The 19,872-nt window shown below is 37.9% G+C and overlaps 1 protein-coding gene across 1 annotated transcript in view; it reads right to left on the reverse strand.

The window, feature by feature from the left end:
• LOC118322392 (BMP/retinoic acid-inducible neural-specific protein 3-like) overlaps window positions 1–17,425 on the reverse strand; it is a 31,391-nt gene extending 13,966 nt beyond the window's left edge. The window contains exons 1-3 of the mRNA XM_035654057.1: window positions 17,077–17,425; window positions 3,663–3,853; window positions 1,890–2,080 (exon numbers count right to left, since the gene is read on the reverse strand). Coding sequence (XP_035509950.1) covers window positions 1,890–2,080; window positions 3,663–3,853; window positions 17,077–17,297 — 603 coding nt within the window. The 5' untranslated portion in view covers window positions 17,298–17,425. The remainder of the gene's footprint in view (window positions 1–1,889; window positions 2,081–3,662; window positions 3,854–17,076) is intronic.
• Window positions 17,426–19,872: the final 2,447 nt, after the last annotated feature.

Consider the following 19,872-nt stretch of genomic DNA (forward strand, 5'->3'; position numbering starts at 1 on the left):
TCAACACCCTGTGGAAATGATGCACAAGTGTGGAGGAATCTGTCGCTCCTTTGACTCACTTTCTACCAGTGATGGAGGTGAGTCCCTCCTGTTTCCACTTCCTACCTGTCAGTTACGCGAGATGACTGCCTTTGGAGCATGAAAGCACGCACTTCTTCACTTCCTCTATGTAGCTACAGAAAACCCTAATTCCCAAGAAATGAAACGCACAAAAGCATATGCCTCTGCACCTCTGATGTGCCCACCTTAGCAGCAAAAGAAATACCCAACCCTCCCTGAACACAATGTAGTGAGAGGACAGAGCTTTGATATAAGTACAGGGAGTCTGATTCATGTTCTGCTACAGCAGAGAAAGCCACACGTCACAAGCAGACTACCACTGTGTTCAGAGGAAAGAAAAAAACAGAAAAGAGGGTCATCTTCCTCTCCGTAGCCCTATTAACCCCATGCTACCTGAAGGTGACAACCGGAGGCAGAAACCTGTCACAAGCTGTGTTTCACAAGATTCATTTATCTTCCCTTCACCATATGTTCACATCACAGAGCTTCCTCCAGACTCGATGTGCTTGCAGCGGTTGAAGATCATATCTCATCACAAGCAGGCTGATAAAAAGCATCATCTCCCACTTTATTTCCACCGCTGATCATTGTATTATAACAAGGAAACTCTATCTCTTAAAGTCATACATGTGGTTTTGAGTGTAGAGTTATATACTCTGCAAATGACACAAATGAAGCAACAGACAAATGTATACTTTGAAATAATAATAATAATAATAATAATAATAATAATAATAATACACTTTTTTTCATAACTGACAAAATAGCATTATTATAGTACACCTTTTTGTTAACTATGTTTATCTTAATGATGTTAAATTTTTTGCTTTCCTTCTTGTGATATAAAAGTATATTTAGAACTTTTACATTCAATATCTTTATTATCTCTTGATGGCTCATCTTCTGGGAATTCATTGCAGTTTTGTTGTCAGAGACCAACATAATAATGGTTTCTTGAATCTTTCAATATTCTCATCATGTCCAAATAATTCCTGCTGGACTAAATGTGGTGCATTTACTGTACAGTCATGGCATCATGCATTTGAATGTTTTTCACTGAAAATAGGATATAGTTAGGACAGAATATTATATCATATCATTTGCAGTTATGGTAATTAGGCTTTGCTTTCGTACAAAAAAGGGTTTCATAAGAAGCTTCTCTGGGCAGCTTCCCATGTTAAAGCAGCTCCAGATGGCAGTAAGAGGTAAATCTTAAATCCTAAAACCCTGAAATCATGTACCGTGATTTTGTGCAAGCTCATGTTTACAATCAAAGCCAGTCTCGTGCTTCATAACAAAAGATACAAAAAACAGACAGGACATGTCTTATATTTGTGATTCCAGGCTTGTTTTTTTTTTACATTGGTCATCTATTTGATCAATTATACAGATTTTTCACATTTTAAATTTTGTCTAATTTAGCTACTTTTCTTATTTAAATTCTGTGCATTGTGACCAGACCGCTATTTTGAAAGTGAGTTAGTTATATGTATCCAGTGGTTATAAAGGATGTTTTAATTAACCAGATTTGCAGAAAACTTAGTTTTGCTATAAAAAAACAACATAATTTTGTTCTTTACAAATATGAGAGAAGATACTGAAGGAACAGATGCAACTGTAAATTGACAAAGACATCTACCAGTAATCCCCCAAGACTACCTACCAGCCTTCTAGCTTTTCACCATTTGGAAATCTCAGCTTATTGTTATATATAATGATACTGACTTGATTTTGGGCAGCAGGAAGAATAAAGAAGCTTATTTTACAATCAGTGCACTAGTTTGAGAATCTGCCCCAAGAACTCAACAATAGAGATTTGAAGGTGTTACCTTGATGGCAGTGGAGGCGATCTGGATGTGGTGCAGCTTGCGCAGAGTGCTCTCCCTGTCGATGAAGTAGGAGGCAGCCAGCTGGTGCAGAGCTTCCAGAGTCACAGTGGAGGAGTTACCCGAGTAATCGCTCACCTCTGCTTTCTTACTCAGTTTCCTTTTGTCCACAAATATCGTTAAGGCCTCTTCTCCTGCACAGAAACATATTATTTATTTGTTTTATTTTGCTTTTTGAAAAGCTTGTGGACATTATCTCTTACTATTAAGGACTCCCAAGTATAATCTCACCTTCTTGAAGGCTGAGGTACACTTCTATGACATAAAATCTAAGTTTTTGAGTGATTTTTGATGTTAATCTCTATCTTTGGTGCTAAGCACTCATGCTGAGGTGTGAGGTGTTTATGCATTGCGCTTCCCACAAATAACTTGTCAATCAAAAACTGTGCCAAACAGTGTCGCATCTTTTTACTGGGATTTTTTGCTAATGAAGTCTGCATTTGGCCCTGTTTTCACGGCAGAGCATGTCCCATAAGTTGTTTTAAACCATTACAGTTAATCTACAATTTAACACTATGTCATAGCTTTAAAACCCACCACCTGCTCTGCTCCAGGAGAAACACATGAACTAAATTCCAGGTGGTTAAGATCAGGAGACTCATGCACGTGCCTCTGAAGCACAAAGACACTTTACCACAATTAGGATTAGCTACTGATCATAGCAATCAGCACTTCATAAGTGTAGGGGCCATAGTGCAGTACACTCTCTTTGCCTGAGAGTGCCCAAGACACTGCACATCATATTTCTCATCATAATGCAGTGTTAATGCTTTAGGGCCATTTTTCTGCCCAGTGCCTTTCTTCCTCAGCTGCTGAAGGGCATCCTCTTAATATCACAATCTATTTATTAATTTCATTAAGTCCATATGTTTCTGAACACAGAGGCAATCCATTCAGAACCACAGAGGCATATCTCTGGCAACATTCCAAGGCAAACTCCTCATTCTCCTCTCTTCATACCACTAAGTGCTGGCTGAGAGCCAGAGTAAGGCTGCATCAGCTCAGGCAGCTGGTGGGGTTGCATTACATGCAGCCACTCACAACAGCGACCTTTTCTAAGCTAGGAGTCAGGTCTAAAGTAATTGACAAGTGTTGCTCTGTAAAAGCAAATCTGCGTTGCAAGACTTGCCTGGGCCTCTCTAGCATCTTAAATCAGTTTATTTTTTCTCTTGTTTTTTCTTCACTCAGAAGACCATTAATGCCTGTCCATTCATCACTGCAGGAGGACAAAAAAGGGGTGAATGTGACTGGGAGTGGTGGGTTCACAGTACACAAGCTTTTACATGTATTCATACATCTAAGAGTTATTATGTGCTGCCAGTGGCATATTATTTTGCTGAGATGTATTATTCAGTTACTTACTGTAACTGAATTATTCTGCCATGTACATATGTTTTCCATATGCAACGCCTAGGTGAGCAAATTCGAAGTTTTATCACAAACTGTATATTTTGTCTATAGTCTATAGTCTATATCATCTGGAATAGTAGTAATTCCTAATTTTGGATGGAAATTGCATAATTTTTGAGCAAGGATTGAAATGAGAAACTAAGGCATGCACAGCTTAGTGAACAAGCAAATACTAGCTGGTGGAGTCAGTTTGCAAATTTATTCCAAGGGTAAAATTAGTTCATAAGGGTTCATGTATGCCAACATAAATATATGCAAACAATGTAACCAACCTATGTACTGTAAAATAACTTTTTTCTTCTTTACCTCCCAGTGTAGCTGACAACAGGAAGTGTGTCCCATACTTCCTGATCAGATTGTCAGTGATCATCTGGGTGGTGGGCCTGCGGCCCAGGAGTCTAATGTTCCTGATGAACTCAGGAGTTAGAGGTAACGGAGACTCCAAGAAATCTCTCCTTTCCACTGCCAAGTTGTTCACCTTCCATCTCCCAAACTCCCTGGAAGAAACACACACTGTATTAATAGTGGAGTAAAAATGTGGTACAGGATAACTGGAAATATATGTCAATTAATTTGGCTATGGAAATATAGCACCATTATATAGGTACATAATTTGTCTAAAGCTGAATACGTAAGTGGAAGACATGACTAGAACAGAGACACAGTGAAAGAGAAAGAGAGAGAGAGAGAGAGAGAGAGAGACTAGCAAATTGAATTCATTATCTCCTTCTGTGCTTTTGCAATGTAAGGAATCCCCCGACCATGCCGACAGCCTGATCTAAAATGAGAGTGAATTGACGGAGAAAGAGAGAATGAGAAAAATTTAGTAACCTAGTGAAAAGAAGAAAAAAAACATCCAGACAAAAACATGGTCTTATTTGAAACCAATGATTGTCACCTGGGACGGATACATGCTCCTACTACACAGCTGACAGATGTTTTCCTTAATAGCCCCATCATGGCAGAGATATACATCGAAATGAATAAAGTACAAGGAGGTACGAGAAATAGCCCCATTGTTCAAACAGAGAATTCAGAGAGAAACAAAGTGGCAGCAGAAATGTCATAAAAATGGTGAAAGCAGTGTGAACAAAAGACCCTCTGAAAACTATGTCTGACCTCAACCATGATTAGACTATATCTGCCCATGTTCATATTTGGTGGCATCTGACAGCTTTAAGATGATAACACAATGCACAATACACAATGATGCTCCAGGCAGCATGAAGGAGGCAGAATTTTAATAAAACTTACACTGTTATAAGGCAAGACTTTCTTCTTTCCTATCTCCCTCCCACAGCTTTTAAGCTTTTGTGACTTTCTACTTTCATGTAAAACCTAACACATGCTCTATGAGAAGGACAAAAAAATAGATATGTCAAAGGCAGCATGGTAAGCTGAACTGGAGCAAATCTCAAGGAAACAAAGGATACAGATGTTCAGTCAACAGAGACCAACCTGGCACTCTGCATGCATTATGTCTAGTATTTTTGTACAACATTTACCCATGGCACAGCTCTTTGAACTAAAATTACATTTGGCAGTGCTTTGACTCCATACAAAGTTATTCTACCCAACAGTTAAAGGTGTTTAAAGGAAGATTTCCATGCAAAGTGTCCTTCACAGATACTTTTGTGCTCTCCACGACCTGCAGTTTTGTACTCAGCTTAACACAGAGAACATGCTTTGAATTCAAATTAGAAGTACGTGTGACATTTGGCAAAACAGTAAAAAGTAAAACATTAAACAGTAAAAATTTAGGCTGAGAATATTGTGTTTTGAGAAGAGAGGTGTGCATGGCATCCTTTATCTGAATAGCTCTGCAAAGTCAAATAAGTCATCTGAGAGTGGTAAGCTTACTCTTTTAGAATCTCAATATAGTACATTTTAGTTTGCTGAAACATTGAAACCCCTTCCTATTTTGTTTGATTCAGAACAAGAGTTATCACAGACATTCAAATAGTCAACCATTATTTCTGTCTTTCTGGTCACATTTATGGCAGCTGAAACTGGAATACAAAGTGCATCAGCAGCATCTCAGTATAGGCATGAGTAAGTTTGATAGCAGAAAGTAACTAATTTCATCAGATCTGACACACTAATGACTGTAAAACTTTTCAGAAGCCTCATGAGGTTTAATTTAATCACAGACAGAGCAAAAGCAAAGATTAAACTAACTATTAATATGAAACGAAATCAGCAACTTTATTCTGGGAGACTGAGCTGTGATCTCTGAGATAAAATGTTAAGAGTTAAGATACTACACACTCTGCTAGCAGCTCTGTTCAAAGCTAACATGGTCAGGTCACAATGACAATAATAAACCATGCCTTGATTGTTTTACAGTTACCATCTTAGTTTAGTTTAGTTATTAGCTATTACACTAACATTTGTTAATAGCACTTATGTATAGCTGACTTTGATAGGAAAGTCATGCAGCAGATATTTGTTAATTTAAATTCTGACCTAAGGGTGACACTCGATGAAGATTATCATTCATTCAATTCATCCTGAGGGGGTGGAACTTCATGTCAATGCATCCAATAGTTGTTGAGATACAGTCATTCCCATTGCTAGAGCTATAATGGCCAAAAATGCTATATCACCGAAGAAAATGGTACAGGCTGATTGGAATTGGAATTGGAAACTATGGTAACTGCTAAACAAAACATCTGAAGTGACATAGTCATCCTTGTAAATGCACTAACCTTTGATTGTGTGTTTGTGTTTGAAAGCTTATAACCCATAGACACATATTGGAATACCTGTTAGAAATAAATAGTTAAACACACACACACACACACACACACACACACACACACACACACACACTTGACCGTAGCTGCCTGCACATACAGTATATCCAGTAAGCTACCTGCAATGCTCAATATCTCCCAAAGAAAAATTCAACTAATTTCGATGAAAGTGCTTCCACCTGCCCCGAGCAGGGCAGGCTATAGGTTGTACTCTGACCACTGCTAACCTGCTGTCATAACAAATTGGATAAGAGAACCAACGGCCAAACTCCATATGACTAAGGCAGCAGAAGATCAAAAATGCAAGGTCAAAACAGCTTGCTTTACAGAAAATATCTTCTTAGAAGTGAGGATTCAGTTCAGGAATTCCAAATCGGCACCTCTTCTTTGGCTTAAAGGCCCTAAAATATGATGCTGTGATATGGAAGGTGATGCCATGTATTTACACCTACCAATTAATGTTATTTTTTATTTTTTTAAAGTATTTTTTTGCCTTTTACTTGATAGTGACAGCTGAAGATAGACAGGAAAGTGGGCAAAGAGAGGGGATGACACGCAGCAAAGGGCCGCAGGTCGGATTCGAACCCTGGGCGCCAGCTCTACCAACTGAGCTAACCGGGCACCCCTAATTAGATTTTAACAATATCAGAATTTGATGTGTGGTGAGAATATTCTGTCAACAGTACTCTTTGATTTTAAACGTTTAAGCCAACATGGATGAGAATTCCTAAATGTGATCAGAAAAAATGTAAATTAGAAAGAACATCTACAATTCAGTGACAACTGGGAAAACTCATTTGCGTGATCTGAGTGATACAATCTGAAGCTCCACAATAGCAATTAAATGGACCTTGTATCGAGATTGTTTTGTCGACCACTGTTTCCAAGGTTACTTTGAATCTAATTTGTGACAATGAAAACTACGCAGTAATTGCTGAAGTCCCCTCTTTACAATGATAATAATATGTGTAATGTGTTAAGTTATAATTAAACTTTAGTTGCTGCTTATTGAACAACTATTTATTGTTAAAAATATTTTTTAAGCAAATTCAGGCGTTTTAGGAAAAGTAATAGTAACAGAAAGCAAAATACATTTCTTGTAGATCCAATTTGTAAGCATCTGAATTCAGGGTTATTTTTGGTACCTTAGTACACCTACTGTTAGAGACATTAAATGAAAAGCACATAGTGTAGGCCCACACACAATGAATCAAAATGTAGCTGACAGGTTTGTATAATATGAAAATTCTTCTGCATTTTGATTCACATTTTTTTTCAGAAGTCAGTGTGGCCACAGAAGAAAAAGGCGACGTCCAAGGAAAGGAGAAGAGATGCCATTAAAAGAGATTCCATTTTTGCTCACATACAGTATTCCATCTGTGTCTTGTATTTTATCTTTTATACTTTCTGGATTTCAGAAAAGAATGTGTGCTTGTTGAAATCAACCTGTTTTAAGCCATTACAATGGCTAAATAACCAGTATATACAATATCTTACATAGTTTGTAGACTTCAACAGTCAGAGAAAGTAAGAATAACTCAAATAATGGCAGTTTATTTATGTGTGGGTCGGTATTAATTTAAAAAAAAAATAATGTGGAAGGAAAATTAGAGAAACACATAAGAAAACCCACCTACAGAGAAATAACCTATTTCATCGTCTGTAACTGGGGCTAATTAAATATGTACTTGCAAAATCAAGACACTGTTTGAAGACCACAACTATCTTTGATGTTTAAAAAAAGTACAGCTCTGATATCATGCCAGTGGTGAGATTGTATTATTTTTGCGAGCACTTTCCCTCCGTCACAGATCTGCATGGCAATGAATGTATAAAGAGACAGTTATGAAGTCACAGACAGATATCACAGCTGTAATTATAACAGATCGGTTGTGATTACTTTGAAATTTCTCGGGGAGGCTACAGGAGTGCGGTGCCAATTTTTGCAATCCGCCTGGCACTGCCCCCAATTTACTCACATAATCACGCTTATGTGAGAAGTAAGGAACGGGAGAAAAGTTCCTCAAAGAGTAGAGGGCCTACATCCTGATGTTTTTCCATTCCTTTTTTTAGAAAAGGAATGGAAATAACGCTTTGAACATCAAAACCATGAAGGAGCAATGTAGAAATAAACATGATTAATTGTCTTGACTGAGGGATTACTTTTGTCAGATTTCACTAAGAGGCAGAAAATAAACACACAGTGAATTTATTTGAACGGCATTGTCCGATCAGTCAAATGTTGCACTTTTCTCTCACCAAAATAAAAGCTTGACTGCTGTAATCAGAAAGGGTTGAACAACCTTGGCTGCTGATGATGGATGGAGGGAGTGTGGCCTTTTGAAAGGGTATATATCACATTAAACCAGGAGTAATGAGGAAAGCTCAAACACCCAGATGTTTGAATGATACAAAGTGTAAATCCACGAGAATTCAAACTCCTGTACACAAACGTTAGAGCAAGCTGCTGGCAAAGATTTGCAACGCACATCGATTTCAATTTCAGTTATATAATCACAAAACAAGACACTGATTCACACAATATTAAGCAGAAACTGTAGGCAGAGTGTGTGAAGTAAACATAATGATGTTAAATGGATATGTGGTACCCGCTGACCTTTTTGCTGACACTGTAGTATTCAGACAAAGCCTTTGACTAATCTCTTGCTCAGATATATCTAGTGTAGCTATTAATCTTCACCTCATTTCATGCCATACAAATAAATGACCTCTTCAAATGGGACACTGTGTCTCTTGAGTTCCACTTTGCAGCGTGAAAGCACTAGTTCAAAAAGCCGCAGCACGTTCTGTGGAAAAAGAGGAATACACAGGGAGGGAGAGAGAGGGCGGGGTGAGGTAGGGTGGGGGGGTGTTTGGTTGGGGGGGGACAGGTATAGAAAGAGTATTCGCAAATCCCCGCTGTCGTTCGTTTCTTCAGTTATCGTTGACTGTGATAAGCTAGCCCTGTCTTATCTTAAACCCCCGATAGGCCAAATGGTTCGTCCTGCAGGGAGAGGAGGAAATGAAATGGGTTTCACTACGGAGTTGATTTTAGGGGCTGCAATCCTCCCTACAACCAGCTAAGTCATTATTATTATCAATTTCATTGCTCCTTTTCGCCAAGGTACATCAGTTTCATCAGTTTAACTCTGTGGACGCTATCATAGCCAAGTTGTTTGAGTTGCTGAATTTTCTCCAAATTCAAAGAGGCCCCTTTATTCTTGGCTGGTTCAACGTACCTGCATCTGCAGTGGTGGACAGTTACAAGGTAGATTTCCGAGTACAGTTTTGTGGTACTTGTACTTTACTTGAACATTTCTATTGTGTGTTACTTTATACTTCTACTACACATCAGAGGAAAATATTTGACTTTTCACCTTACTGTATAATGTGACAGCTAGTTACTGATGACATATACGCTTATAAAATACAGTGCATTGTTAAAGATTAGACCAGGGCCTGTCAAATTTTTGTCTTGTGACCCTTCACATAAAAGCACTAGTCTAGTTATCATTGGACATATGTCACGTGTGTAAGTTACTGTTGAACTAACCAAAGAATGATTTCCCCTTCTCAGATGGTTACATTAAAGTAACTGTTGAGGCCCTATCCAATAGTTCACAGAAAAAGAAAACATTGTAGAAAACTCCAACATATAAATATAGAAGCAGAAATGTAAGTCTTTGCCACCCAAGGAATCATCTCACAACTTTGGGAAACACTGGACTCTAACTGCATGTAAATGAGCTACACCTTGAACAGCTTCAACCATGAACTGCTACTTATGCATTGATGCATCAGTAATCTAATAATGTTATTTATAATAATCACAATAATCACGATAATCATGATAATATGTAAGTTACAGTGGCCATTTTTCTGCAGAAAAAGTTTATGTTAGTGTACTTTTACTTTTGATAATGTGGGAAATGAACATTGTAGACTGAGTAATCAATGTATTGATTTGGAAATGCCCATGTGATTTCTGTGTTTTGAGGAAGTCAAGTGAGAATCTGCTGATAGTCAACTCAGAATTTCACTGTAAGACTTAAGGATCGTTGTACTGGGGAAGGCCTGAGGCACTGACATATGATTAACAATTTAGTTGTCAGGAGGTCACCAATTAGTCTTCTGTTTGCTTGATAGTATATAAGGTAAGACATTCTAAAAGTCTGGTAGAGAACAACCATGCTAAAGTCTTCTCTCCATGCTGCATGAAGTAAAGAGACTTGATCCATCACACTGGGTCTGTAATTTATTTAGAGAACTAGCAACTCTCAATATTTTGGAAGATTTTATCCTACAATACTTCTTTTATTTTAAACACAGACTTTATCATTATTTGGATTGGATTGTTTTTACATTGGTAAATTTGCTTAAGTAAAGGACATAAACACTTCTTCTAAATGCTACTGTGCTTCTGATATTTCTTGTATCCACATCTATTCACTGGCATGTGGCCTAATGTTTAAGCAGTTTAATAATATTTAATGAGCATAGTGCCTTTTCCACAGTCAAATAATATTTATAATGACATCTTATCCCATAAAAAATAATCACATGCATTATCCAAATGCAATATGTTTCAAACACAGCCAAATGCATGTCAACACTCCTGCCTTCACCCTGGTGGAGATGGCAGCTTTCCCTTGGCAATGTTTCCTGAGGACAGGTGGCTAAGGCGGAAGGCCCACATTGTGTGTGCATTGGAAGCAATGGGTACGCTCTCCAGTGAATCGCCAAAACACACACACTCGCAGATCCACAAAAACACAAACCCTCTTTCATTTCCTTCAGAGGACTTGTTAAAATTTCTTTCAATTTCAATTAGTAAGAGCCAGGAGATTGAGTAGGAGGATAACTTGGTGTGAAGCCATTGCTGACGTAGTTCAAACAATTTAACTCTGAGCACCAATTCTGGTAATCTCTCTTCTCCTGTATTTGAGCATTTATTAGGATTTAGCAGAGATCTGGACTACACATGAGGAATACCATACCAGAAAATATTGTCACTTTCAATCCACCCTCTTTTTCTTTCCAAGTGATGTGTCTCTCAACCAAATTTGGACTGCCGAAAATGATAGTTTACAACTAACACAAGCATTAAGATCTAGTGTGTAGGACGGAGTGGCATCTAGTGGTGTTGTTGCACCCCTCACCTCACCCTCCCGTTTCAAGAGTGTAGGAGAAACTACGGTTGCTGTGAACCTCATGAAAAATGAGTGTTTGGTTTGTCCGTTCTGGACTACTAGAAACAGGGTGGTTCAACATGGCGTGGTAAATTCAAATTAAATATAGACTTTGCTTATCCGGTGTGAATGCGCCACACAAAACACAGACATGGCGGTGGGGTCATTTCTAAATACCCTGGTTCCCTGATAATATTAGTCCTGTGCGAATAGGGCTCCAGTTGTCTGGATATGAGCACTGGCCACTGACACTTACTGATGTAAGTTCCTCACATTATGAGAAACACAGTGTGTAGTATTCAGCCCAGAAACTGCTGAGGCAATCACATGTTAGCAGCTGCTGCTTTTTTTGTCTTCGTACTTATGTAACTGTGGTTTATAAGATAAAGTGGCTCTTTTAAAGCCAGAAAAAGCTGGATACGTTTTGTGAATCTAAAGCTGCTGTCACACCACAATTCATGCAACAATTTCTTAGAGATTAAAATAATTAACTAACGATAAACAACAGCCCACTGAAAACATAAACCTAAAGGGTTCTTTTTTGATTTTGGCATGGCATTAAGTCAAGACTAATCTACAGCAGCTCTGTGACGCTGTACTAAATGCTAACATCAGCATGCTAACATCCTGAGGTTTATCAGGTATATTGTTTATCATCTTAGTGTGTAAGCATGCTAACATTTGCTAAGTACAGTAATACTCCACACAAAGTACATCAATGGCTAGTTTTGCAGTCAAGAACCAACATATTGAACAAATTAACATTTTGACACATGCTGTATGGAAACTTTAGTGATTATATTCGCCATCCTGAGGGGGGCATTATTGTCAGAATCAAATTTCATGTCAATCCATCAAATATTTGTGGAAGCATTTCAATTGAGAAATCACAAACTCAGGGTGGCACTAGAAGAAAAGTCAGGGGATCACCAAAGTCAGTATGATTTATCCACAATGAGAATAAGACAAAATGCACGGACTGGCATACATCCATGCCACTAGTGTGGCAAAAAACCTGATGATTAAAAAGGAAACCATGATGATAATTCCCTCCATTTACTTGAAAATCACCTCTTTTTACACTTTTATGATCTTTATCAAATCAAACTTTAGCGAGACAGCTCAACTAGAGAGAAATTGCCTACATCAGTTGCCCGCAGCATTAACAAATTGAATACAAATGAGAACTGAAGTAAAAACTGAGCAATTAATCAGGCTGATATGAGATAGACTGTCTAATCTTGTGTCCCTTATGACTTCCACTAAAGACCAATACTTTTTTTCTGATGTTTTAAACAGCAATTGAGGAAAAGTGTCTTATGGGTAACTAGTATTTATTACTGTCATTTCCCCAACCTATTTACCGCAAGGAGCAAGTTGGAGATGCCAAAACCTCTGAGGGAATTGTTAGGAAAGGAGACGAGACAAAGAACATCAGTACGAATGCAGCAGTGGGATGCTGAGAAACAGCGCTGAGGGAGTCTGCTCTAAAACACTCACCTCAACCCTCTTCAGAGCACCTGCAGACTCCCCTGTGGTTTAAGAAATCTGCTGTTGTTCACTGTGCCTGAAGTGGCTCTTCTATCAAACAGTAAGCTGCTTTCATTTCATCAAGTTAAACTCAAAGGGTGGGAGTGTCATATCTGCTCCGGTCTGCAGAATAAACTAATTGAAGATAATTATTAGAGTCCCATTGTTTTAATTCATTATGTGTTGATGTACAATGATGCTGACTGACACACTGAAAACGCAATTACTTTTTGTTGATGATTTTGACATCTATGTCAGCAGCTTCAGCAACTTTGCTATGAAGTTTTTAAGAGGAATGAATTAAATATGGATACATAAGTGTCCATACCCCTTAATCTCAGTGACTTGGATTTATGTTATATTCCACCCACATCTTTTTAATATCTAATACAATATGGCTATTAAAAGTTAAAAGGTTGACTAAAGAACAGCAGCTATTGGCTTGGATTCGTGTGAGTTGCAGTGGTTTCCACTTGTGTATATTATCTATGTTTCTTCCATATGCACAGCACTTTGTAAATTCCGATCACCTTTATCCTTTATAACACTGGTGGACACCTGTGCCCTCTTGGGTGCCCTTCCAGCAGACAACACACAAACAAATGCCCTCTAGGATGCTAATCACTAACACTGACTAAACAGTTTCACCATAAATGCAACACAACTTTCTACATGCTGGTGCCATTTTTATTTTAATTTTTTTTGCCCCTCTCCCTCAAACTACCTAATTCTAGCCCTTCTTTATAACAATATTTACTGAAGAAACAGTTGTTCTCTTCCTTCATATCTAGAAAGTTTAGCAGCAGTTTTAATCTCGTAATCCTCGCTGCATGCAAATTAGCTTTTGTGATCATCAAACAACTGAAAAATCCTTTGAATCCATTCCAATATAGTGATGGAACACAAATAACAATTTGAATAGTTGAATGTTTTCATCACAATAATGCAGCATCTTTTCTGAAAAAAAAGTCAATGTTGCATAAGCAAAGGCTCTAGATAATCTGCTATAAGGCATGTTTGCTAATTATACATTTGCCAGTTTTACCTATAATTCCAGGAATAAACCTAATCATCTGATAATTACCGAGTGAACGCTGATTTCCATAAACTGATGATGACTCAGGTTACTAAATGCCATATGTTTAACTTTAAGAGGTTTGATATGGAGAGGTAGATTCATGTTAGATTACCCTGGAATATTTATTTAGAATTAAGTTTAGATTAATCAAAATTAATTATGATACATAAGACACTGCAGGTTGACCATAGATCCACAGAGTAAAAATAACCACAGGTCAAAAGATAAATCTGAGGAGCTGAACTGATTTTTTTCTTTACAGCTAGGTATTGAACCTCAATTCTTTTTAAAGGACACGTCAATATTTGATGTGTCTGCAGCATCAAATCACTAATTAAAACGTTTTATTTTATTCAGGCAAAGTTTGTCTTGTACAGCTGCTTCAACAGTGGTGCACTGAGATTCTCGGCATGTTTTATTAAACTAAATGTAAAAAGTCTAATATCTGCTGAATTTCAGGTACGCTATCAAAGACTTATTTTAATTAATTAAACCTCTTCTGATCACTATTCTTTAAATGAAACTAGGTAACATCAGCCTTTAGTTGAGCTTCTTGCAGCTCATATGTAGTTTAACCTGTGGTGAGAAGTGGCAATAGATATTCCTTTGCCTTTTACAAGATGGAAAGGTTGGAAAATAACTTCCTCTTCCTCTTGTTGGTACACAAGGGTTAAAGCTTGATTTAGAAACTTAAGGAGCTATATTACACAGCAGGAGCACAGCTACGAAATTTGGTTCCCTTGAGAGAATATTGCAGTGGGCCCACTTTCCTTAATAAAACAACCCTACTGAATTTTTTATGAGCCCGCTCCAGGTGTGTGCTCCCAAAATCATCGCCACATTTCACCCCACCAACACAGGGACTGAAAGAGAGCTATTATTTGCCAAAACAGAAGCTTACCCACAGCTGTATCCTTCCTGTCTTTGTCTGATTCCTTTCTGAAATCAAATGGGACTGAATCCAAGTGAATTTCAATTTAGGAAGATTTACAGGCTATTTACTTTTTAGGTTAGTTTTTCCTTTTAATATCATCACTATTAATCAATGCCACATTGTGGTAATCTAGAGAGCCTCAAACACAACCTTGCAGCTGACAGAAGCCTCTCAGGGGATTCTGTGATAATGCAGAGTAATAAGTACTAAGAGCTCACTAATCACTTGGCCACATGATAAGACTATTAATCTTGCCGCCCATGCAGCTCGGCTCCAACGGATCGCTGCCTTTTGCCAGAGAAGGAAATATTAAAAAGCTCTAATGCAGCAACCGTTCAACGAAGCCATAAAGCATCCTCGCACCAATCCATAGATGTCAGGAACCCTGTCTATCTATTTCCAGAAGCCTGGACAACATCCTCCTAAATGACGATGGATATGATTCATGACACAATCTCAACTAATTCGGTTGCATGCCGATACCTCAGACTGTGTTGCTGTCATGACAAATCTTCATTTTTTTCCCCGGCGCTAATCAACATATTTCAGTTGACCATCTGATCAGGTAACTCCCTGAGGGATTGGAAGCCAGCTGATAGCAACATGCCTGCATGAAATACATCCTGATTCTGTCTAGGCATGTGCCAGGTATCTTGTGAACATTGGCTGTTCATATGATTACATTAAAGCCTTTTTCTGCAGGACAACACTGGGGAAATGATACAGTCTGCCTACTAAATAGCCATGAATAGGCCTTTCATGAAGCATATTGTACACTGTGAGCACTAATTTAAGATGTGCAGTTGTGTTGCATCTTCTCCCTTACATCATTTTGATGTCACAATAAAAAAACCTTAGCAGGAAAAAGCAAATGTACTGATCATAAAAGCCCTCTGCGGCTGCAGCTGTGAACACTACTGTCACACTTGTACTCACATTACATTATCACATACATGTTGTAATGCCCTTGGAATGACCTTGTTCTCAACTTCAACCTTTTCCTTAACCAGCATGTGTGTGCATATGTGCATTTGTAAGTTCATTCAACCATGGCAGATGAAAGTGCACTCCCTTCCTTTTCTCATTTTTCTCATTCAATTCAACTCGACATGATTTGACTGCAGTGCATCCATTGCAAGCAATATAATGTTCACTAGAGTGCTTTAATAAGGGTCAGGTAAGGACTTGCACATTTTGATATTTACAGTTAGTAAAGCCCCCAAAATTTGTTTAACAGCTGACTGTTAATGGGTTTGTACAGGGAAGAATAGGAGTTATCTTTTCCAAGATCAAAGAATAATGCTGAATCATTAGATGTATACTGTAAAATCCTTTACACAGAATATTTCCCCCAAACCAACATGCACATGATGAAAGTAATGTTCATGGAATTATAGTTGATTAATTATTGCAGTGACTGTGTCTAATAGCTATAATGGAGGTCCTCAGCCTCTGAGCCGCTGTGGTTGTGAACAATTAAATATGTCATGGCTGTGCTAACTGCATTTAAATGAAAAGTTCAGCCTTCTAGGAAATATTCCATCTCAACCTCAATTGTGGTTTCACAGGGGTGTGGAGGACTATTTCTGATAACTGATTAAACAAATGAGAAATAGCATGTTCATTTGAGAGCTGGACAGGTGGCTCTGTCTAAAGCTGACACTTTTCCCATTTTCAGTCTTTATGCTAAGCTAACCGTCCGATGGATGTAGCTTTGTATTTACCTCAAAGACACAAGATTGGTATCAAACTCACTTTTTTTTTTTTTACATTTTCAAAACTGTAAAACATGATTTTTGGTAGTGTTAGCCTTGACCACAGATGTAAATCAGTACTGTATAATGAATCTTCCCACCAAAAATAAAAAATAATAATAAAGTAGTGTGCAAAATATGTTTTATTGCAGATCTACCATATCATCTAAAATTATGTTTCGTAATGATCAAACCTCTAATCTACATAGACTAAACCATCTTCATATGATAATGATAATTAGGTGCTATTGAGTACAGGCTGTGGCTAAGGACCGAATACTGTGACTTTGTGAGTTATACTAATCTAAATGTGTACCCACATTATTTATTTATTTACACAGAGCCGATCTTTAAAAGGACAACCATGAAGACTGTTTGATGTGGCTGCTGGGAGATTTGACATGCATATTATAGTAGCAGTGATATAGCGGTAGTATATAGAGTGTACAGTGCCTCTTCATCCTGCAGTCATGACTCACCTGTATATCTTGTATCTGGTGGAGAAGCCTTGTCGGTTCTTCTCCACAAAGTCGATGTACTCTGGGGAGTGGTGGAAGGGCCCTTTATCAGACAGGAGCCAGTCCAGGGGGCCTCCGGGCTTGTCATTGGGGAGGCTGGCTGTTGCTGCTGCTGCTATTACTGCAGACCGTAAACACACCCAGCAGTGAAGGCTGAGGCTGATGACGCCCCATAGAGCCATCAGAGATGGAGGGAGCGAGGGAGGGATGAGGGTGGTGATGGTGGGGGGCGTTCAGCAGCCAAAGCCGCTCGTCATTAGCTGGCTCCTCCACTGGGATGACCGGGGGACCTGCATCACCTCAACGCCCCCGGAACACCTAAAGAAAAAACAAACACACAGATAAGGACACATACAAACACCCACATCCAGCATAAAAGACAGACACAAACAGAAACCATACAATATTTCAAACTTCAACAGCTCCACTGGCAACAAGATATTGTTGAATACTGTTTGAAGAGGTTTCATTACACAGAAATCCTGTGACATGATCAGTAAACTACATAAACTATCTGTTTGTGTTGGAATGATTCATCCATGGATCAATTGTGTATAGACAGAAAATTAATTTTCAGCAATGTTGTTGGTGAATTGATCATTTACATTTTTATCAAGGAGAGACAACTGTTTTTTTGCTGCAGCTTCTCAAATGTGAGGACTTTCTGACCTATAAGTATATTAATTGAATACCTTTAGTTTATTGTTTTTTGGAATAAAACAAGTAAATATGTCACCTTACACAAAACAAATAATGTTAATTCTTTTAAACACTGATGTAACGATTCACACTTTATGAAATACGTCACTTTCTTCTTTAGTTGTGACCATGTGAAATATTAGAGTGCCGTATTTGTCACATTACCGTGCCTTGCAAACACTCACTGGTCTATTCACTGAGAGCAAATTGGGGTTTAGTGTCTTGATCAAAGACGCTTCATTATGTCAGACAGAAGAGCCGAGGCTCAAGCCCCAGATTCACTGACAGCTTCACTCTTGTTTTTGCTCAAATTGGGGAGAACATCACAGATTGTGCACACATCATTGTAGAACATGATAAAATAATACCAGTAACCAGGCAAGAAATCAGACTCCATGTCGTCATTGCACACTGCAGTATCGATCAGTATAGCTACTTATATTAGGTTGACTTTAATAATACATTTTAATATCCATCCTTTACTTTTACTTACATTTTTTTACATTACAAGAGAAAAATAAGTAACTTTAAGAATTACAAAATTAGACTTGAGGATTTAGTGATTATTTGTAAAAATAAATAAAAAAAGATTTGCAGACCTACTCCTTTACTTTATTTAGGTAAAAAGGGAGAAGTTGTGCAGACTTGATGCAGCCTCTCTTTGTGTTTTCCTGAAATATTCTCACATAAAAGTATTACCTGATACAACTGCTTCTAAACTGTTATGTTGAGTCTAATTGTTGATTGATGATTCTGAAAGTTACAATTCTAATTGTGAATTCATCCCTGTAACTCAGCAAATAATTGCTGTGCTGCTGTTTTCAAAATTATACTAATCATACTTCAACACTCGCTTCACTGCGACACTGCAACAGATCTATTAAGAGTTGTACTCACATGCAAATTGAGGACGAAATACTCTAACATACATACAGAGACACACAGTTTGTGCTCATATAAATAAAATCTAGTGTTTTATCAGATTACATGCTGTTCGGAGTGTTGTCCAGGGCTCATGTTAGTCTCCATCACCATCTAGAGCCCCGTCAATCATCTCGCCCTGCAGTGACACACTCCTTTGCTGTGTGTGTTTGTGTGTGTTGGTGTGTACGGGGGTTTGAGTCCCATTACAGTATCCTGATGACAATCTGTCAAGTTAACTCAGCCATATGACCGTTTGTGTGGGTGTGTGCACATGTGTGCAGGTTTCAAAAATCATTACTCTCAGACAACACAACAGACAGCACTGAAAGAGCGCACAACAGCTGGAGGTGGATAGAAAGAGCAGAGACAGATTTAAAATGTAACATTAAATACTATTATACGTTCATCCACAGAAAGAGCCAGAGATAACTGTTGATTATTGAAAGTTTAAGCATGCAAGAAGACTTTAATTTAGTAGTTTTAATAGGATGAGATGAGCTGACAAGTTGGAAATTGATTTCAGTCTGACATTGCTGTCATCACGCCACACTTGCCTGACCCCAATGTGTGTGGGAGAATGTATGTGTGTATATATGTCTTTATTTTTTTAGTCTGCTATATATTAAAAGATACTAGGATTTCAGTGTCAATATGTGCTGTTTTTTATTTGTTTCATGGGGACTTGAAGAATAACCTACTGTAAGGAAAACCCATCATAGCAACAGATTATTGTTATTATATTCGGTCTCTGTAACCAAAAAAGGTTATATTTTGCTTATTACCAAATTTACACCATGTCCTGATCACGCTCTGACTGCATGTCATCTATCTATATATCTATAATCATAAAACATGATTATGAAATGATCTATTCTATTTCTGACTTTGAACATAATTTTACCAAAAAGCACTAAAATAAATAGAAATGAATGACATGATGTTATTATGAACAAATTGACTGACAAAGTCATAATAAATTAGAATGATATGATATATGACAAAATCTATATCTCTGGGGTCTGCAGGTACCTCAGGTGGTAGGATGAGGATACTGTGACATCAGTTTTTTGGGAGAAAACTGGCCAGAGCTGTTTTTTTAAGAAATATAAACCCACAAAGAGCTTTTTAATACTT

This window comes from Morone saxatilis, unplaced genomic scaffold (assembly GCF_004916995.1).
Source record: "Morone saxatilis isolate NCDOM2014 unplaced genomic scaffold, NCSU_SB_2.0 Contig12, whole genome shotgun sequence".
Classification (NCBI taxonomy): Eukaryota; Metazoa; Chordata; class Actinopteri; family Moronidae; genus Morone; species Morone saxatilis.